At 34.4% G+C, this 23,173-nt stretch overlaps 1 protein-coding gene across 2 annotated transcripts in view; it reads right to left on the reverse strand.

Moving 5' to 3' along the window:
• Positions 1-4,906: 4,906 nt before the first annotated feature.
• The window catches only part of LOC136041708 (xaa-Pro dipeptidase-like), a 125,427-nt gene continuing 107,160 nt past the window's right edge, over positions 4,907-23,173 (reverse strand). For both annotated transcript variants that reach the window (XM_065726448.1, XM_065726447.1), the window contains exons 9-10: positions 14,723-14,874; positions 4,907-6,925 (exon numbers count right to left, since the gene is read on the reverse strand). In XM_065726448.1, the coding sequence (XP_065582520.1) occupies positions 6,874-6,925; positions 14,723-14,874 (204 nt within the window). In that variant the 3' untranslated portion in view covers positions 4,907-6,873. The remainder of the gene's footprint in view (positions 6,926-14,722; positions 14,875-23,173) is intronic.

Raw genomic sequence — 23,173 nt, forward strand, 5'->3', positions numbered from 1 at the left:
AAAATTTTGAGATTCTTCTTGTTCCACTTTCTGTTGCTGCAGACGACAGTACTGCACTGTAAACAAGCTATCGGGTGGGTGCTGGTGAGCTTAATAAGCTCGGATTTTTTACCAGCTTTACCATTCATATTAAAATACATATCCCTTTTCACTTCCTTCAACTCCCATGTCCATCTTGGGTGACTTAAGTCCGTGTATCGCAGAAATCAGTTGCACTGGATTTGAGACTGACGTCTTAGCAAATCAAAAAGTACCCATTAAATTTCCATTGTTGAAACCTTATACAGGAAAATTACAATCCCCCTCAATGAACAAAAAGAAAAATACTTATTTGCATGGGCAGCAGTGATATGTCCTCGTATTTATTGAGTTATTGAGATCATAATGGCCCAAAGAAACGTTGAAAAAAATGGAACTTCAGTAAAGCGAATGGATGTTCTTTTTCAACAATTCTAACAGACCTGTTGAGCTATTTGGCAGCGCTTGGCTGTGCGCTGGTATAGGGAATGAGAGCTATTTTTCCAACATCTATTGATACGCAAACAGTCACAATCGTGCATTTTTCGCATATGCACGCAAACAGTGCATGCATTAGCAAAATAAAGACTGCAATTTTATCAACCATTTTATTAATGCAAACTTGTAATTTTATCAATTACATTAGAATTGAAAATTTTCACCGCCTAGTACCTATTTCCATCCTTGGCAAGGTCAGAAGGGGTAAAAATATCATTTGTGTATAATATTAAAAATAAATAATTGAAAGATCATTTCCTATTAATTGAAATCCGGGGAGACATCAGAATTGAAAAATTACATCATTTACTACCACCCCACTTCTACCCTAAGCGAGGTCATGGGGTGGTGAAAGCAGCATTTTTTTTTGCTATTGGCAAACTTCTGGTTTTAGCAGTGATTCATAACAATTTGACGCCCGCAAATTTGAATGTAAATTAAAATTGAGGCTACCTATTAATATCAATTTAACTTTGGAGGTGTGGGGTGGGGCAATTTTACTTACAATGATAATTTTCGGCTGGAAGTCTCTTCTTATTTTTAATGGCAAGCGCTGCTAAATGGCTCAACAGGTTTGTTAAAGTTGTGAAAAAAAGAACATCCTTTTCCTTTCTGAAGTCCCACTTTTCTAAAGAATCTAAAAAACAAGAAAAAGGAAACATAAAAATGTTTACATTTTGAGTTGACAAACTTAGTATGTTTTCACTGAAATGAAATTTATACGTGTAGTACTAATTGGATGATTTGACGTAGGCTAATCAGTGGGTTCTATGAAACTATTATGGATCACGTAATTTTTTATTTTTACCAGTTATACTAAAGTATTTATGAAATTTAAATGCACTTACAAATTCTTTTATGTAACAAAATGCATACAGTTTATATGTTTCATTGTTGCAATTATTGGTTAGTATTGTTATTATTTTCATTTTTATATGTCATTTATCATTATTTTAAAACTGTATGCACTACATTCAAAATAGACTGAAAAATTGTAGCTTTTCCCACGTATTCTATACTTCTGCAAGAAGTCAGCTCTCTTTGCTAGTGGCTCCATCATGGTCATAGCCCAACTCACACCTATTGGGCAAAAGGGTGTTAATTGGGACGTAGGAGGGGGAGCAGAATTGAAAAAACTTAGTTGTGTTCCCCACTAGACTTTGAAATGTATCTTACCCTTAAATTTCTGTAAATTTAACCCTCTGATTAAGCAAGTTGTAAAACAGCAAAAAAGTTATACCATAAAGCTATTTTCAGCAAATTCTAGCAAAACACTAAAGTGGAAGTTTTGCGGAGTGCTGGTAGATATCCATCTTTATACTAGCACCCTTATTGATGTGCTGCTTTCCAACAAGAAAACAAAGATATTTTCAGTAAATCTTATCAAAACTCTAAAGTGGAAGCAGATTTGCGGAGTGCTGGAAGATATCTACGTTTATGCTAGCACCCTTATTGATGTGCTGATTTTCAACAAGAAAACAAAGATATTTTCAGTATATCTTAACAAAACTCTAAAGTGGGTGCAGCTTTCCGGATTGGTGGTAGATATCCATCTTTATACTAGCACCCTTATTGATGTGCTGCTTTCCGACAAGAAAACAAAGATATTTTCAGTAAATCTTATCGAAACTCTAAAGTGGAAGCAGATTTAAGGAGTGCTGGTAGATATCTATGTTTATGCTAGCACCCTTATTGATGTGCTGATTTTCAACAAGAAAACAAAGATATTTTCAGTATATCTTAACAAAACTCTAAAGTGGGTGCAGCTTTCCGGATTGGTGGTAGATATCCATCTTTATACTAGCACCCTTATTGATGTGCTGCTTTCCGACAAGAAAACAAAGATATTTTCAGTAAATCTTATCGAAACTCTAAAGTGGAAGCAGATTTACGGAGTGCTGGTAGATATCTATGTTTATGCTAGCACCCTTATTGATGTGCTGATTTTCAACAAGAAAACAAAGATATTTTCAGTATATCTTAACAAAACTCTAAAGTGGATGCAGCTTTCCGGAGTGGTGGTAGATATCCATCTTTATACTAGCACCCTTATTGATGTGCTGCTTTTCAACAAGAAAACAAAGATATTTTCAGTATATCTTATCAAAACTCTAAAGTGGAAGCAGATTTGCGGAGTGCTGGTAGATATCTATGTTTATGCTAGCACCCTTATTGATGTGTCACTTTTCAACAAGAAAACACAAATATTTTCAGCATATCTAAAAAAAACTCTAAAGTGGAAGCAGCTTTGCGGAGTGCTGGTAGATATCTATGTTTATGCTAGCACCCTTATTGATGTGCTGCTTTTCAACAAGAAAACAAAGATATTTTCAGTAAATCTTAACAAAACTCTAAAGTGGAAGCAGCTTTGCGGAGTGCTGGTAGATATCTATGTTTATGCTAGCACCCTTATTGATGTGTCACTTTTCAACAAGAAAACAAAAATATTTAAGTATATCTAAACAAAACTCTAAAGTGGAAGCAGATTTGCAGAGTGCTGGTAGATATCTATGTTTATGCTAGCACCCTTATTGATGTGCTGCTTTTTAACAAGAAAACAAAGGTATTTTCAGTATGTCTTAGCGAAACTCAAAAGTGGAAGCAGCTTTGGGGAGTGCTGGTAGATATCTATGTTTATGCTAGCACCCTTATTGATGTGTCACTTTTCAACAAGAAAACACAAATATTTTCAGTATATATTAACAAAACTCTAAAGTGGAAGCGGATTTGAGGAGTGCTGGTAGATATCTATGTTTATGCTAGCACCTTTATTGATGTGCTGCTTTTCAACAAGAAAACAAAGGTATTTTCAGTATGTCTTAGCGAAAAACTAAAGTGGAAGCGGCTTTGCGGAGTGCTGGTAGATATCTACCTTTATACTTGCACCCTTATTGATGTGCTGCTTTTCAACAAGAAAACAAAGGTATTTTCAGTATGTCTTAGCGAAAAACTAAAGTGGAAGCGGATTTGCGGAGTGCTGGTAGATATCTACCTTTATACTTGCACCCTTATTGATGTGCTGCTTTTCAACAAGAAAACAAAGGTATTTTCAGTATGTCTTAGCGAAAAACTAAAGTGGAAGCGGATTTGCGGAGTGCTGGTAGATATCTACCTTTATACTTGCACCCTTATTGATGTGCTGCTTTTCAACAAGAAAACAAAGGTATTTTCAGTATGTCTTAGCGAAAAACTAAAGTGGAAGCAGCTTTGCGGAGTGCTGGTAGATATCTATGTTTATGCTAGCACCCTTATTGATGTGTCACTTTTCAACAAGAAAACAAAAATATTTTCAGTATATCTTAACAAAACTCTAAAGTGGAAGCAGATTTGCGGAGTGCTGGTAGATATCTATGTTTATGCTAGCACCCTTATTGATGTGCTGCTTTTCAACAAGAAAACAAAGATATTTTCAGTATATCTTAGCGAAACTCCAAAGTGGAAGCAGCTTTGCGGAGTGCTGGTAGATATATATGTTTATGCTAGCACCCTTATTGATGTGCTGCTTTTCAACAAGAAAACCAAGGTGTTTTCAGTAAGTCTTAGCGAAAAACTAAAGTGGAAGCAGCTTTGCGGAGTGCTGGTAGATATCCATCTTTATACTAGCACCCTTATTGATGTGCTGCTTTTCAACAAGAAAACAAAGGTATTTTCAGTATATCTTAGCGAAACTCTTAAAGTATTTTCAAACTTGTGGGGTGCTGTCAAATATCTACCTTTTTGCTAGCACTCGTAGTTGATGTGCTGCTTTTTGTCAAGAACATACGGGTTTGTATGTTTTCAGTGTACCCTAGTAAAACTTTTAGTGTTTATAGTTATGCGGGGTGCAGTTAGAAATCTACCGTTTTGCTGGCACTCATATTGGTGTGCTGCTTTTCATCAAAGAACGCAGGGGTATTTTCAGTATATCTTGGGAAAACTGTAGTGTTTATAGTTACGGGGGGGGGGGGGGCAGGTAGATGTCTACCATTGATGTGCTGCTTTACGCCAAAGAACACAATGGTATTTTTAGCGATGCTCTAATGTTTATAGTTGTGTGGGGTGCGGGTAAATATCTATCTTTTTGCTAGCACACTTATTAATATGCAATTTTTCCGCCAAGAAATCAAAATGTACTTTCAGAATATCTTAGTAAAACTCGAGTTTTCGCAATTTTGTAGGGTGCCGGTAGACCTTTTGGCTCGCGCTGTTGCTTCCAGTTTTATATAGATGGCAGTAGATGCTATTCTAGAGACATCTGCTTTATGACAACTAAAAATTAGATGGGACGATTGCTTACATAAAAGTTGTATATTCTCCAAATCTCTAGTGTGCAAACTCTATCATGGTAAAATACCTGTAAGTCACGATTTAAACCACCTTTTTTGAGCTAGTTGGCAAAAAGCACAGAATATATTTATCATAATAGTCTTTTCATTTATTTTGTTTGCAAATTTCATAACAAAATAGAAACATCACAGACAACCGTAATAACAGACTTATAACAACACAGCTAACCACTTTGACCAACTATAAAAACAAAACACGTTATAAATAGAACCCACGACCTGGCACTACAGAAGACAAGCACTAATTGTAGATTACTTTAGGTAAGTTATCCCTTTTCCTCACCAAAATAAATCAACTCACCATAATACATAACTACCAACTGATATAATGAAGTTATATGCTTCACTGCAAATAACAAACGGAAACGAAAAACAAATACCATTTATCTATAAAATCCTAATCCATTCACAAAATTTAGTCCAATTAAAATCCAAACAATCTATAATCTATAACAATCTTACCGTAAATCATAACAATCGTAATCTTATTGTAATTATACCAATTGTAATCTTATAACAATCTATAAATCTAGTTCATTCATAAATCCTTGTTTCCTTAGCCATAGCTACTACCCCTACTAACAATTTACTGCAGCACCAGACCTCTGCAGGCCCATACGGCTGCAGGCACTCCTCCTTAACCTGAATTTATTCAAAGCTTCATTCCTAACTGTAAATAACAAGCCAGACCAAGACGAAACAAGGAATAAACCCAGAAATGATGACAAATATCAGCCAGTGAATGAGAAAACCGTCTTCTATTACTATTAGTAACATTAGTAACTATCACTATTAAATTAACTATAACTATTAGTAAACTATAACTATGACATTAGTAACTATTAGTCTCTGCAACACCCAGTTGGCTGAAACCAGCAACACAACGGCTGCAAACGCTCTTCTTCCATTACAATCTACTCAAAGGTCTTTACCCTCTTTTGCCTTTTGTGCTAATATATATATATATATATATATATATATATATATATATATATATATATATATATATATATATATATATATATATATATATATATATATATGTGTTATTTTTTTCAGCATTGAAGATGGCTTCGTGGGGGTCCTTGCTGAAATAAATACTTTGTTTCGCTTTCTCATCCACTGGTAGAAATTTATCATTGTTTGTTGTTTTGTCCTTCTGTTTCTTCGATTTTTAGTCTGCTGTTGTAGTCAAGGTCGTATCCAGAAGTTATGTACGGGAGAGACGGAGGATTTTTCGGGAAGAGGAACAAAAAAACTTGAAAAAAAACGCAAAAGGAATTTGTTTATGTGCACTTTCCTACGTTTTTAGGAGCCGAACAATTTATATTTTTGGGGGGGACCCCTTAACCCCTCCCCCCTGGGTACAGTTTTTTTGGATCAGTAGACAGCCAGAAACTAGCGTAATTCAATTGACAATCTATATTTAGGAATTTATGCTTTTTCATCAACTATTTTTTTCCCTCTCTTCTTTTGTATGCTCCATTGTTTACGATTTCCGGGTTAGAAATAAATTATTATTATTGCTACTATATTCGCTGCCAATAACAACGAGAAAGTTAAACTTCTGTCAAAGAAATGTTTATCCTTAAGGTTTTTAAAACAATACTTGAATCGTTATTTGACTTAATAATCAGTCATTTCCATTTTAGTGTCCTGAATAAAGATCGATTTTTGTGTCGAGTATATAAGAGTACAATACTGTTGCTGCGTGTATCCTTCATAGTCTAAAATTTGAAATTTATTAGGGCTTCATCATAACCAGGTGAAAACACATATTACAGGTGAGAATATAAATTAAAAATGCGAAAATGCAAAATTTATTTCAGAGCTATAAGAGTTTATTGAAGAAGTTTCACAATTTTTTTAATTTTCGGGGTGTCTGCGCCCAGAAGCCCAACCCAAAAAGTGATGGTGGTGAGGAAAATGGAACTAACAGTGGATAATCCAAACATAGGTGCTGAAACATAACCAACTTATTTCTAATCCAGAGCCATCTATAAGGACATTTTGTTATTGCTTTTCTGAATGATTATATTTTTTTGTTTGCACCTTCAGCCATAGTAGCTTCAATCTCCTCAATGCTGAAAAAGTAAATAAATAATTAGTCGAGCAAATATAAGAAGATTGTTTATTTACTATAAGGCAAAACCTTAACTAGCCAATAAAATGTAATAATACAGACAGCTTAAAAAAGAGACTGGGAAATAAAAAATTAAAAGGAAGAGAATAAAAGAGAACAAATTATTTACAAGCAACAATTTTTATATAGAAATAACCGAAATAATAAACGATCTATTTAGAATTCACTATAATTAACATGGTACAATGAAGAATATTCTTAACATGACTAGAGTTGTTATTACAACAGAAACCGATTAACATATAGAATTCCAAGAATAAAAAAAGAATTAATCTTTTCCATTTCAAATGAGAAAGCAATACAAGGAATGGCTGCAAAGAAATGCGCTTGATGTACTATTCATCGACCTTTCAACTGGACATACTTTGAAATTGATTAATGAAAAAGACGAATTGAATTTCAAATATACTAAGTCTATTTAATATACTATAACAAATATATAAATATATTCGATAACTGCTTTCTAAGTTAGCACCAAAACATTTCAAAATGCAGTCTGTAGCCTGAATAACTTAGTTGAAAACCTAAATAGAGAAGGTTCAAGCCTTCCCACAATGCCACCAGGTACCAGCAGCCCTGGGAAAGCAGAAAGGAAGCGCAAAGGAAATGAGTCTATACCTAGCACAAAAGGTGCTATAACTAGGCTACAGAGACCTAGTTTAGCGCCGTCTCAGAGAAATGACTAGTTCTCTCTCCACCATTTCCCCTTGATTTTGGCCTGGACGACTCAGCACAAGCTTATTAAGTAATTTGGTCAAAACCACTGGTTTGGTTCATTTCCCAAATTTTTTCTGCATGTTTTTTTGAGTAGTCTTATTTGCATTTTATTTGTTTATATTTTTATATCTTTATTTAGGGGACAGGTAACAAGTTATTTGTATTATTTATTATAATTGAAGTGCTCAAGCATTATAATTGCTGTTTGATAATGCAAATTGCATCATTTTGGTTCCTGTTTATAAATGCAGGCACATGTTGCTGGTGATTAACCTCTATAAGTAGCAAGATGTGGTAGATGGCCCCATATTATTTTAATCTTGCAGGCCCTGATACCCCCCTCCCGTATTATTTTATTTTAGAGTTATCCTATTTACTATTTTATTTATTTTTATCATCCTTATTTTATCTGCTCAAATTTTTATATCTGAAAGTATGTGACAGGTTACAATGTAAAAGTGTATTATTTATTATAATTGTGTTGTATATGTACTTTAATTGCTGTAAGACAAAGCACAGTTGCATTATTTTGATCCTGTTTTCCAACGCAGGCAGATGCTGCAAGTGAAAATCCCCCTACCAATAGTATGTTCGGTGATACATGGTCTAGTTCAGTGAATATTGACTGAAGTGACACCCAAGGAAGCTAGTGATTACAGAAGGTACAGAATAATCGAATGATACGAACGCATATGAACTATTGGTCGAACGCGTCAAACCCCAAACAACAGCAACAAACAACAAGACTAAGAATAAAGTGAACTCACAACCCCTTCCCCCAGAGAAAACTTTCCCTCTCACATTAATAAAATAGAACCGTTGGGGTCTACCCCTTTTCTTTTCAGATAAATGGCCCCTTTCCCTTTTGATTACATTTTCATATAGTATAATTTCAAAGAACAAGCTAAATTCTTGTTGCTAAGTCAGTTGTGTTCGCAATAAGTAAAAGCTTTGGTTAAAAAAATATATTTTTGTTCAGGTGATCTGTACCATTTAAAGATAAAATTATTCAAAATAAGCCAGGGATATGAACTTTAATTTAGCGGATTGACCAGACTCATTTCTAGGGCCCACCCACCCTCAGTTTTGCTTGCGGGATAATAGTGATTTTTTTATTTAGTTCGTTCTCGAGAATTCGTTTCTAGGCTGCAAGTCTAGAAACGTTAGAGTCTATGTATAGAGTTTATGTTTTGTTGAAGTAGACATCGAAGAAAAAAGTGATTTATTGTCTCCAACTGTGTGAGATTATTTTTCCCCGAACCCTGACAGGGTAGGAAAAGATTTTCGAGAAGTTCCGTCATTAATATATTGATAGGAGTGTCATTTAACTCTCTAAAAAGGTAGTTACAGAGATATCAGTAGTGACAAAGGTTATGGCACCTTGGGCCCAATAGTTTGGGCCTTGAAAATGTAGTAGATTTTTCACAACCACAATGGTTGCAATATCAGTGCTGGAAGAAATCGTAAAACCCTTGAAACTGCTCGATCGCATTACTATACTCTAGCGGCACCGCGAGTGGTAGTGGTCTGGCGTTGGAGATCAAAGACTGGTAGCCTATAAGCTATCATGTCGAACAGTGGGATGTAGTCAGTATCGTTTCCTTGTTGCAATAATGACAAAAAAAACATGTATGAACGAATAAAAATATTCGCTTGATTCAGTTTTATATTATAATTGTTTAGAAAGTAAGTTTTAAAGTAAGGGATATTCTAATTACTTTCATTTGAAAATAAATTTATTCTTTACTTTAATTTCTGGCTGTCTTTCAAATCATTCCTGAGATTTCCCTCCTCTGTGGAAAATTTCCCCATGAAAAGTTCATCCTGCGGATAATCCCCCCACCCTACGATTCCCCTCCTCTGACCATTTCCTCCAGTCACTACCCGTGGAATATTCTCTCGACATGTAAAATTAGGCAGTAAAAGAGAAAGTAAGAAAAATAAAAAGACTTCCGTCTTTTTATTCGAAAGCCACCGAAAGCCAACCCACTTGCGCAGGCTTTTTCTCCACCGAAAAGTAACTAATACCTTCTTCTATACCCCCTTCCATAAAGTTCTGGTTTCCTTTAAATCCCTTCTTATAGCTTCTTTCCACCGTGATTGGGACGATTTGCTTTTCGTTTAGCCTCGGGTAGGGCAATTTGTGTCTTAATCTTTGGACATTTTGTCCAAAATGCGACTAAAAAAGCAGAACCTTTTCCCATTTAACACGAACTGAAATTCGTGAAGTCAGAAACTTGTTTATTACATTAGCGACTTATTTCTTAAACATCAAACCTCTCAATTTTTTTCAACTTCCAATACTGATTAGGAAGCTAAAATACAATAGTTTTTTATTACCTTAATTGATACTGGGTTTTGAGGTTTATCTTATTACCCTTTTTGGTTAATTCCTATTTACTAACCCTTATAATTACCAATAGGAAAATTATGTAAGTTGTTTACAATGGCCTCCAACCGATAGTATGACGATAAAAATTGAATTTTAAGGATTCTAATGACAATTACATGCAAATGTGCTTTTCCACTTAAGATTTCTAATACCTTTTCTTTGTTACTATTCTTGTAACCTTTTTGTGACTTCAAAACAGCAACGGATAGATTTTTTTACGACTGGAGCCCTTACCCCCTCCCAGATATGTGACTATAGTCATTTTCGTTAAAAATTTTACCCATTACAAACCCTATTTTTACCCATTTTTTTTAGTTCTTTTTTGAAAGTAACCATGAAGTGTGTCTTAGAACCCAGTATGGTTTGAAAACAAAACCTAAATTAAGAAACAAGACCGTTAAGGATAGAAGGTGTTCCACTGGACTCTCCCTCTACCATTTTACTCGCATTAGTGATGGAGCGATCAATCAAAATCTGGAAGAGCAAGGAAGTAAAATACGCGGCAGAGCTAAAAATACATTTGGGCTACAACTTTCGCTGATCTCAAGACATAATAACAAAAGCGAATCATAAATTTCGCTTTCTTTGAATTTTCTAAACATTTTTTTTTAAACTGCGCCATTACGTTAAGCCCATTCGCATAGAAGCGAGCTGCGAAGCGAGACTAGTTCAAATACTGTGTTGAATTCAGACCGGCAATGGATTGATTTTGTCACGGCTGGAACCCTCAACCCCCCCCCCTCTTGGTGCGTGTCACGCAAATTTAGCCTAAAAAGAGGAAAAAATTTGTACATTTGTACTAAGAAATTTGTACATTGAGGGAAACTTTCGCTTATTTATATGGAATTATTAACAAATAAACTAACGTCTAAACTCTATAGTGAAAAAAGAAATCACCAGTGCAACAGCACAAACACAGAAACAAACGAAAACCTTAAAACCAAACATAAAAACAAACTAACAGCATTTTCATACAATCCTAATAAGGGGGGTATTAATGCCAGGTTTGCTTCTCACTCAATTGGACTATCTGTCTTGGCTTTTTCTACAATTAGCCATGACTTGATGCCCAAAAACTATTCGATTTTAATTTAAAATAGTATAAAAAATAAATAATCAAAATAAACCATATTAATGCAAAGCTTTTGAGGAATCTTAAAGGAAACGTTGATTGGTCACAAAACAAGAACATGGAGCTCGGGAAAATCCTAATCAGTCTTTAGTCTATAACAATTAAATTGTCAAGCCTAGCTCAACTAGTGTGATGACTTCAGACCGGCAATGAATTGATTTTGTTACGGCTAGAGCCCTCACCCCCTCCTTGGTACGTGTCTATATAGTCATACACGCAAATCTAGCCTAAAAAAGAGGAACCTAAAATCCAAATTTTTACACTGAGGGAAACTTTCGCTTACTTATATGGAATTTTCACTTGCTATTTGTGAATTTGTCAGACAGAAACTAAGAAAACTCATTAAAATCGAAATTAACACCAATTTAAACTGTAAAATTTGCACTTTTTGTGTATTTTATTTCTGCTCGAGTTTTCCTGCAACATAATGAGGAGCAAACTACAGCCCATAGTAGCCGAAATTTGAAAACGTGATTTCAAACTTTCTAGTGATTTAGTTTAAAGGTGATTCAGGAATGAAAACTATTATATAAGACTATCTTAATAGTAAAATTTATTTCGGAAACATGTTTTCGATAATTTTGAAAAAAGTTTGAAAATACTCCAGTTCGAAACTCCTTGGAGCAAAGGACCCAAAAGAAAATTGCACAATTGGAGTAACCATTGTCGATAACCTTTAACTAGAGTATTTCCACTCACTCCACATTTAAAAAGTTACATCCACATTTATAAGTTATACCAATCAATATTAGAGCTGCCAGTTATTACTTATTAAATATAATTAACATCAGTAACAACAGATCAAGTCCCATAGTTGCAGTTTTGGCTTCCAAGGTGTGCTCCCAGGCTTTTAAGTCGCTAGTTATTTCTGGTACCAGGGATTCGAGTTTTTCCCATACCCCAGCACTTGACATGCTTGTATAAATTTGAATATCTAATCATTTATTAGCGTAATCTAAGAAATTCTGCTTTTTAGAATTCAATTCCTGCTTCCTGTTAATGCATCAAAGGATCATCCATTTTGTAAAAATTGTTTTCTTCTCGGAATCGTCGTGATTCTCACTGTTGCTTCTCTTCTATCTGCTGATTTCAATTATGATTCCATGAGATCATCTCTGTCGATTTTCTCCTTACCTCAGATTCTGTTGTTCAGTATTTTCATTTGAGATCCGTAGTGATGATTGTAGTCACAAATCTATTTTTCGCCTCATTTTCGTGCATTATTAAAAAAAAAAGAAATATTCCCATGCCTTTTGCCTTAGCGCTTTCGGATTCTTTCAAAATCGTTTTCAAGGCAAAATAATATACACATACATCAATAGATATATAGTTGTTCGTTTAAAGCAAGTATATATATTTGTTATTCTTTAGTTTTAAGTCATAATGTGTCAGAAAACAATTTTAATTGTGTTACGAAATTCTAGAGTGAATTCAATCCCTCCTTCCTGTTCATGCATCAAATAATCCTCCATTTTATAGGATTTTTCTTCTGGGACTCGTTGTGATTGTTACTGTTTCTTCTCTTGTAACCGCATATTTCACTTACGATTCCATGTATTCGTTTTGACGCTGGCTATCATGTGTCTTCTAGCCACAGGTCTTAATCGCTCTTCATTTTCAAGCATTATTACCTCCGACTTTGGACTTTCAATGCATATACCCTTTGAAATATCTAAGATACGCATTGGTATTGCCATTGTTTTATTCTTTAATTTTAAGTCATAGGATGGCAACTGAGCAGTTTCAGTTGAATTAAGAAATTCAATCCCCAACTTAATTCCTCCTTCATGTTTAACCTTTACAGACGCTAAAATAACACGTCCCTTAATCAGTTGTAATTTTGCTTTGTTTTCTAGCCACAAATTTTGTTGTGCAACATTTTTGTTTTGTAGTCTCTTGTATTTTTGCTGTTTCTTGTTTGCTGTTTCTTCAGCAACAGCAAACAAATATTGCTGTTGCATATATACATATGCATATATATATACAAAAGCATTTATACATCAAACAAAACAGCTGTTTGCTTTTTCTTCAGCAACATTTTTGCTGTTTCTTGTTCCACGCCTTTTTCGTTAATTGTTCAGAGCATTCTGTCATATTATATAATTTTTCATGCATCATAGATGCGTCCTGGCCAAGTGGATCAGTGCACTGGATTCAGGATCCTTTGTCTGAAAGGGCGAGGGTTCGAATCCTGGTATACCCAATTATTTAGTTTGGAACGGGGGTCAGTGGCGAGAGCAGTTTGTCATATTATATAATTTTTCATGCGTCATAGATTATGTCCTGGCCGAGTGGATCAGTGCGCTGGATTCAGGATCCTTTGACTGAGAGGGCGAGGGTTCGAATCCTGGTATACCCAATTATTTAGTTTGGAACGGGGGTCAGTGGCGAGAGCAGTTTATCATATTATATAATTTTCATGCGTCGTAGATGCGTCCTAACCGAGTGGATCAGTGCGCTGGATTCAGGATCCTTTGTCTGAGAGGGCGAGGGTTCGAATCCTGGTATACCCAATTATTTAGTTTGGAACGGGGGTCAGTGGCGAGAGCAGTTTGTCATATTATATAATTTTTCATGCGTCATAGATGCGTCCTGGCCGAGTGGATCAGTGCGCTGGATTCAGGATCCTTTGTCTGAGAGGGCGAGGGTTCGAATCCTGGTATACCCAATTATTTAGTTTGGAACGGGGGTCAGTGGCGAGATCAGTTTGTCATATTATATAATTTTTCATGCGTCATAGATGCGTCCTGGCCGAGTGGATCAGTGCGCTGGATTCAGGATCCTTTGTCTGAGAGGGCGAGGGTTCGAATCCTGGTATACCCAATTATTTAGTTTGGAACGGGGGTCAGTGGCGAGAACAGTTTGTCATATTATATAATTTTTCATGCGTCATAGATGCGTCCTGGCCGAGTGGATCAGTGCGCTGGATTCAGGATCCTTTGTCTGAGAGGGCGAGGGTTCAAATCCTGGTGTACCCAATTATTTAGTTTGGAACGGGGGTCAGTGGCGTGACTCTGTAAGCTCAGCCAGAGTCGACCCAGCTCTAAATGTGTACCTGGAGAAATCTGGGGAAGGTAAACAGGAAGGGTGTGCGAAAGCACAGGATGGTTGGCCTCCAACCCCCCATTGCACTTCCTGGCTGAAGGGCTAATTAACGGAGATCAGCACCACCGGCAGGGACTGTAAAGTCTAATGCCGTATTCTTTACCTTTACCATAGATACTAAGGACGATACGATCACTATGATGAAAAAAATGACTTTGTTTATGCTATTTTATTGTCTATAAATTTGACGTCACTTACATGAATTTTTTCTTAAAAAAAGGATCTAAACAAATTTTCTCAAATCTATTTGGATTTTTTTTTTTCCGGCCAGAAAATCCCAGAGTGCCAATTAAAAAAATAATAATAATATGAAGCCGTTTCCAAGAAAAAATATATACAAAAACAAATACACATCTGCTCGTTTAAAGGTATAAGACGAATATTTTACTCACGTTCTAGGTACTATGGAGAGAACCTCACATCCATTTTCGTTGATATAGATGTCGTCTTCAATACGGACTCCCCCAAAATTTCTGTATTCATCAATTTTTTCTTGATTCAAATACTTGGACAGAGTAGGATCTTTAAGAGCCTTGTTCAAACTCTGAAAAAAAAGGAAAATTAAAATTTTTTAAAATTAGATTCTGAGATTCAAAAATTAGATTCTTACTGCCTCTATAGAATCTGATTTTATTCTCTTAGAGCACCAAGGACATCAAATAAAAAATTTTTTTTGCCACCTGGGGCAATCTCAATTCTATTTGTACCTTAGCACAGCACTTAAATGATTTTTATTTTTGTCGTTTCAAGATTACGAAGTTTTTAAGGCAGTAATACATTTTCGTTAGTGTTGCCATGTTGAAATGTGAAAATAAATAAGCAAGACCAGCTAGTTGTGTTTGACTCTACTTTCTTCCTTAAAAACTAAAACATCAAAAATCTTCCCAAAGACAAACTACACCCTGGTGTATTGTGTTTGGTGCTATATGTTCATCCACGTTGTTTTTTTATTTTTATTTATTTATTTATTTTATTATTTATTATTTATTATTTATTATTTTATTTATTTACATCCTCCACTACAAAAACTACACAGCTGCTAATAGAAGCCTTTTTCATTAAAAATAGAATTCCCAGTTGCTCAAAACATCTCTGCGATGGTGAATGCCCCGCAAAGATTCGTCAGAATAAATAATTGCACCTTAAACACTGTTTTTTACTTTATTATATAAAATAACAAGTTTTTTTCACTGAAAGTAAGGAGCAAAAACTGAAAACAAACAGAAATTATTCCGTATACGAAAGGGGCTGTTCCCTCCTCAACACTCTGTTCTTTACGCTAAAGTTTGACTTTTTTTCACAGCTCTACTTTTTAAAACAATAAAAAACTTTAGTGTAAAGAACAGGGTATTGAGGAGAGGAGGTAACAGCTCCTTTCATGCACGGAATAATTTCTGTTCGCTTTAAGTTTTATTGTCGCTCCTTACTTTCAGTTAACAAAAAGTTTTTTTTCATTTAATTTCTGAACGTTTTGAATTAATACAGGTTTTGATTTTGGCTCACCGTACATGAATAATTAAAACGAAATTTGCATATTAATCTTACTGTTTTGGCTAAATGGCTTTCTCAAAATTTTGATCGGACAATTATGAGCAAAAAGGGACAGGGGAGGGGGCCTAGTTGCCCTCCAATTTTTTTGGTTACTTAAAAAGGCCACTAGAACTGTTAGTAATAAATGTACATAGCCTACGAATTAACTTACGTAACAAACTTCTATAGTCGTATATTTTCATCACGTATATGAGGGGGTTCGCCCCCTTGTCTATACCTTGGTCTTTACGCTAAAGTTCGAATTTTGTTCCAATTCTTTAAGAACGACCCCTGAATCACAAAGGCCGTTTAATTAGAATAAATAGCTCTTTTGAAATTACTAAAAATACTTTAGCGTAAAGAGCGAGGTATTGAGGAGGGGACAAACCCCATCATACACGTAATAATTTCAGCTTGTTTTAAGTTTTGTTGTTGCTCATTACTTTCAATTGAAAAAAAAACTTGTTTTTTTTATTTAATTTCTCCTTTTTTTAATAATGCTGGAAAATCCAGTGCCCCCTTCATGGAAATGCTCTTCTCCCATGGAAAGGTTTCCCCACGTACCCCCCTCCCTCACCAAAAAACCCTCCTGAAAACGTCTGTATACTTCCCAATAACCAATACTATATGTAAACAATGCACAAAGTTCATAACTTACAGCCCTTTCCCCGGGAACTGTGGGGAACCGATTAAGTCGTCCTAAGACATACTTACTACATTATTCCACTAAATTTTGATGGGTGAGACTAAACTTGCTAAAGGCTAAACTTGTATATTTAAAATCAGCACACAAATTTGATTCTTGTGATGTATGTATTTGCATCAAAATTCCATTTTTTACTTTCGGTTACAAATGAGCCAGGTCGCTCCTTACATACAGTTCATTACCACGAACTGTTTGATAATAGAGACATTAATGCATTGGCTTAGCATAGACAGGGAGGTCCTTGGCAATTACATGTTACATTCGTTACCACGAGCTCTTTCATTTGAAGTAACCTTTAAGTTAGTTATAAAAAAAAGGAAAATGGAAAAGATAAGGGCTTACAGGGGCCACGTTTTCCGGGGGAGTAGTAGCTTTTCGAAGGAATAAAGTAAAGGTTTTAATGGTACGAAAAGTAGGCTACGTTTAAAGTAATAATTTAACATGCAACGGCTAACGTTTGATTATAATTTAACGGTTAACATTTAGCGGTTAATAATTTAACAGTTGATATTTTGGCATGCTTTTTCTGAAATTTTTATGGGAAAATGTCTTTTAGATCAATCCAAACAAATTCCTTCCATTTCCAATGACTTCTATCTCTTACATATTTCTAAATGTGAAACTAAACATAAGCCAAACTATATCATACTGAATTCAATGAGCAAACAATAAAATTAAATCTTCCGCCATCTATTCTTTAAAATAAGATTAATCAGATGGCAAGATGTTATAGCAGCATTAATGTAGCCCCATCTTTTTTTATGCTCAGTTTAAATTAATTTGTACCCACTAAAGTAAAAGTATAAGAAAATAAAACATATCTTTATATTCGATGAAAATATAAGATGAAAGTATAAGGGAGAATTCAATAAGAAGATGAAGATAAACGTTTAACGTTGAAGAAGAAGCAGGTTTAACAAAAAGATAAAATGTGAGATCCAACTCTTGGTATTAAAGAATACCAAAAATGTCTCAGTTGCCTAAAAGTATTTCTCGACAAACCAAAGCAGTTTTTCAAAAAATATCTTAACTGACAGTAAGATTGAAGTGAGTTGTGCAAGGGCCAACTCACCGAAAAACAACAACATCGTGTTCTATTGTTCCCCTGAACAGTCATAATCTAAAATTTCCAGTTTGTTCTTTTAGATTACTCACAGCTCACTTAGCCGCAACATCCTCTTTTGAGGAGTACAACATTTGTTTTTTCATTCGGTATCTACACTCACTAATTACACAGCAGTGCCTACCTCGAGTACTTGACGAATATTTTGTCAGTTTTCGGCTTTTTTTCATTCGGTATTTACATTTATTAACCACAGCGTTGCCTAACCTTGTAAGAAAGTAAGTGAATATAACGGCAAAAGACCCTTAAGATCCAAACCGGCGGTGCTGATCTCCGTTTCGTAGCCCTTCAGCCAATATGTGCAATGAAGGGGGGGGGATGTGCTTTCGCACATTCTTCTTACTTGCCTTCCCCAGATTTTTCAGGTACCTATTCAGAGCTACGTCGACTCTGGCTGAGCTTACAGAGTCACTCCATTGACCCCCCGTCCCAAACCAAATAACCGGCCACGCTAAGAACCGAAACCGTGCCTATAGGACAAAGGATTCCCAACCCAGCGCGCCAACCACATTTTTCCTCAAAGTCACACGATCAAAATTTTCAGAAAGCTCTCTTATTCATCATAGTCGAAACATCTAATAACTAGGTCTGTGAGGATGACTTCATCCCCTAAAGTCCCCGGGGGAAGGGCTGCAAGCTGTGAACTTTACCCATTGTTTACATATAGTATTGATTATTGGGAAGTATACAGACGTTTTCAGTTTTTTTCTGGTGGGGGGTTGAGGGAGAAGGTTACGTGGGAGGATCTTTCCTTGGCGGAATTTTCATGGGGGAAGGGAAATTTCCAAGAAGGGGGCACCGGGTTTCTCAGCATTATTTAAAGGACGATCAGAAATGAAATAGAAAAAACAAGTTTTTTCAATCGAAAGTAAGGAGCAACAATAAAACTAAGACAAACAGAAAATATTACGTATGTAAGGGTGGTTACCTCTCCTCAATAGCTCGCCCTTACACTAAAGCTTTTTTTAACTTATAAAAGAGGTTATTATTCTAATTAAACAGCCTTTGTGATTCATGAGTCATTCTTAAATAACTGGAACAAAAATCCAACTTAGGTTATTATTATTTAAAAAAAAGTAAAATTAAAATGCAAATTTCGTTTTAATTATTCATGTACGGTGAGCAATCTTCAAAACCTGTATTAATTCAAAAACGTTCAGAAACTAAATGAAAAAAACAAGTTTTTTTTAACTAAAGGTAAGGAGCGACATTAAAACTTAAAATGAACAGAAATTATTCCGCACATGAAGGGGCTGTTCCCTCCTCAACACCCCACTTTATACGATAAAGTTTAATTCTTTCTCACAACTCTACTTTTTAAAACAATAAAAACCTTTAGCGTAAAGAGCGGGAAGTTGAGGAGGGGACAACCCCATTCATATACAGAATAATTTCTGTTTGTTTTAAGTTTTAATGTCGCTCCTTACTTTCAGTTAAAAAAAACTTGTTTTTTTGTTAATTTATTAACTATATAGGAAGAAGTTGCTTCCTTTTTCAGATTTTTCTTCCGTCATAGAAATTATTTTTATGTCATCCTTTTTTTTGCTTTTACTCTTTAATTTTGCTTTCTATTTCTGTTGACTATTAGTTTCTTTATTTCTTTACTACTTTCTTCTTTAATTTCTTTACTTTTACTCTTTTTCTATTTTACTTTTTTTATTTCTTTACTTATTGGCTTTCTATTTCTTAATCCTCAACAATCCTCATCTAATTCTTGTTCACACTTACAAAATGCATGGAGATGCCGGATCTTTTGATACTGTCTCAGATTTGATATTGTCTAAAAATGTTTGACATTTCGTTGCGTCCAAGTCGAGGTTTTCTCTGGTTTAGAAGGGGTAATTAATTGAATTCCACTTGAAATTAGAAACAGTTGTGATATAAGTGAATTTCAAAGGTTGTTAAAAAATGAATTGTTTTTTTAATATGGCTTTATTTATGAAATTGATAGGGTATAAAATTGATAAAATGGTATTGATTTATGAGCGTTAATATTAATTTTGAATCATGCGTATTAAGGAATGGTTGAGTGTAGTATTAAGTTAGTGAGAACAGGGAAAATGACGTTGCGGTCATGTTTTTTTAAACCCCTTCTGAGGTAAAAATATTTTCATTTTGTGTATTTATTTGATCATCCCTGTCCATACCATACCATGGCATTTGGAGGGAATGTGGTTGTGTTATTTTTTTTTAAATTGATCTTAAACAAATAAGAATACATAAAAATATAAATATTTGAGGTCACAAATAATTTTTTATTTATTTCGTGGGTCTAATTCCTTGTTCCTCCTCCATATCTTGCCATGACGTTTGGCAGGGATGTGATTGTGTTAATTTCTACACTAATAATTGGAATCAAATAAACAAGAATAAATAAAATGAAAATAAAAATATTTTCATTGCATCCTGAATGCTAAGAGATAACAAGCCAAATAACCTTCCTTGTTCAAACAAATAGCCGTTAATAAAACTGGACAAACCTGAAACAAAATCTTCAGTTTTTAAGGTATATTGCAATATTTATGAAATTTAGCATAATGCCTTTTTAAATGCCATACCGTGGTTACAGTACTGGGTTTTGGCGTTGTACAGCCAAACTCTACCCGCAAAATTCGTAGATATTGAAACTTTTGACAAGCTTATGTTAGCTACTGCAATTACAACAAATAAAGCTGGTTTTGACTTATTACTTAAGAACCGTTGGTCACTTCCCTAACAGCGTCATTGGGAAAGAATTATATGTCAGACCTAGACAAAAAATAATACTGGACAAGATCCATCTGTAATAATAATAGTAATAGAAAAGACAGGAACCAGGTTACGAAACCAAGTAATCTTGACCTAGGCAATCAAGAAAGACTGTTAATATTCGAAAAAGACACTAGAAGATGATAGTTGGGATTCGAAAAGAAAATGCAAAATAGCACGAAAAGAGTAGAATATGTTCAATAGTAGAAGACAACTCTGAAACAGCAAAGACCAGCTTCCTATATTGACATCCCATCCAGAATGCCCTTGAATGAGGGCAAACCTGTACGATTATCCAACACTAAGACAAAATAGCATCAAAGAAAAAGATTCGGTACTCGTCTTTTATAGTCCTTATATAATCCTTTAGTTTCTTTCAGCTTAGCGTAAGACAAGACAAAGAGAAGCAGCAGAATAGATGGGAAATATATAATTTGGGTTATATAATTGCACTTTAGGGGGGTGGGGGTAAAGTATTTGGAAAGTGTGAAGTTAGAAAACAATTCTTACTTAATAATATGCAGAATAACTGTACCTAACACATTTTGCATACAGACTCGCTACACTTTACCCCCCCCCCCTAATGTGCAAATATATATCCCGAACCGTTTTATAAAGTATTATACTTTTATCGTACTTAGGTATATTTCATTAGGATTAACCTAACTTTACTATATGAGTGGTCGGCACTATAGCAGACAAGTACCAAAGATTCTATGCAAATGCCATGCATTTGGTAAGTGTTAGGGAATAAAAAAGCGTGTCATCAATAAAAAGAACAAAAACCCGTACTAAAATTTTAGACAGATGGTGCTGTGTTTTAACTTTACTGTTGCACCGTCTTGTCTTTGATCTTCACAAAAAATTTTTTAAGTTGAATGTACAAGAGGACAGGTAATTGGAACCCAAAAATATAATTGTTTCTGTCACTTCTCAAAAAAAAAAAAAAATGTTTCTTCATTTAGATTTTACCACTAAATTCAATGGTTTTGTAGAATTAAGTTTTTAAAACTATCTAAACCCCCTAAGAAAACAAAATAATTATTATTTAATAAATAATTATTAATAATAATTAATAATAATTATATAAAAAATAAAATAATAAAATAATTAAAAACTATTAAAACCCTCTAAGAAATAATAAAAATTTTAGTTTAAACATATTCTCCTTCTTTTTCCCGCAGTGGTTGCTCTGTTGTCGCGAAAAAGAACCTAAATGATATAACTTGAGCCCATTCTACTACTAATCACTCTTCCCTCAAGACTGCCACCAAAGAGCGTGGAAAACAATGAGAAAGAAATCGTTGACGCTTTAACAGGAATTGTTAGAGAGGAATAAGAATAAAAGCGAGGAATAAGAATAGAGAGGAGTAAGAGGAATCGCTAGTGCTTAAAACAGGAATTGATAGAGAGGAATAAGACCAAGAGGAATAAACGAAAAATAAGAGAGGAATCTTTTAAAGAAATAAGAATAAGAGAGGAACAAGAGAAGAATTTGAGAGGAGTTGCTGATGCTTTAACAGGAATTGTTTGAGAGGATTAAAGATAAAAAGAATAAGAGAAGAATAAGGAGGAACAAGAATAGAGAGAAATAAAAATAGAGAGGAATCGTTAAAAGAAACAAAAACAAAAGAGAAGTAAGAGAAGAATAAGAGACGAACAAGACTATGGAGGAATAATAATAGAGAGGAATCGCTGATATTTTAAGAACAGTTTAAAGACATGCAAAAATATTAGCGCACCAGACAAAGCAGCATTGCCAAGCATAGATGAACTAAATATAAGCCTAATTTTAATGTATTAGAATTTAGAGTCCATTGAAAGGTCTTCTTCTATTTGGATAAATTCCAAATACAACTAGTTTTATTCAATAAAAGACATTAGCAATATAGGCTAGAATATCTTGACAGGTGGTGGAAGAAACAAAAACAAGTACAAGAAATATTTAGCTGAAGCGTTAGAGAACAATTGCTTTTTTTCGATCGTAAGTATTTTTATAAGAATATAGTAGCAATAATTATCAACCGAGTTAGATTTTTACAAAGTTTTAGAAACATTTTGTGCTGTGTTTCTGTGCCCAGTGTGTTATCATTAAGAGGAGTATTTAGCACTTTGGTAAAACAAAAACGTTGTAAAACGTCTTTGGTAAAACGTCTTTTTTGTAAAACGTCTTTGCACTTTGGTAAAACGTCTAGAAAACTAAAGTTTTCTAGACGTTAGTTTCCTTGTTTTTCTTTGTATTAATTGTTTTTCGTCTTATTCAGAGATCGGGGGACTATTTTGAATTAGGAATATTCAGCAATTTTTGGAAAATGTCTGTTAAAGTTTTCTAAATTTGAGTCTTCTCATTAATTGCTTGTGCATTTTAGTTGTTTTTTATTTTATTTTTCTGAGGGGAAAAAAGATGAATTTTATCACTAGGATGAGTGTTCAGCTCTTCTTGCATTAAGCAGCAAATTTTTTTTAGAAGTGAGTTTTCTTGTATGTTTTTGTTTGTGTTGCAATTTTTTCTGTTGATAATTTTTTCTCTTGAGAAGATTGAGAAGAAGATTTTTTCGAGTCCTAACATGATTCTATTTAGTTCTTTCTTAAATAAAGGACTTTTTAAATACGTATTTTATATTTAGTTTTTTAAACACGTTATGTATATACTTTTATACATTTTTTATACTTAAAAAAAGAACCCATTTTTATTCATTTATCTCTCAATAAACATCATGCTTTTCAAATTATTGT

This window comes from Artemia franciscana, unplaced genomic scaffold (genome assembly GCF_032884065.1).
Source record: "Artemia franciscana unplaced genomic scaffold, ASM3288406v1 PGA_scaffold_33, whole genome shotgun sequence".
NCBI lineage: Eukaryota > Metazoa > Arthropoda > Branchiopoda > Anostraca > Artemiidae > Artemia > Artemia franciscana.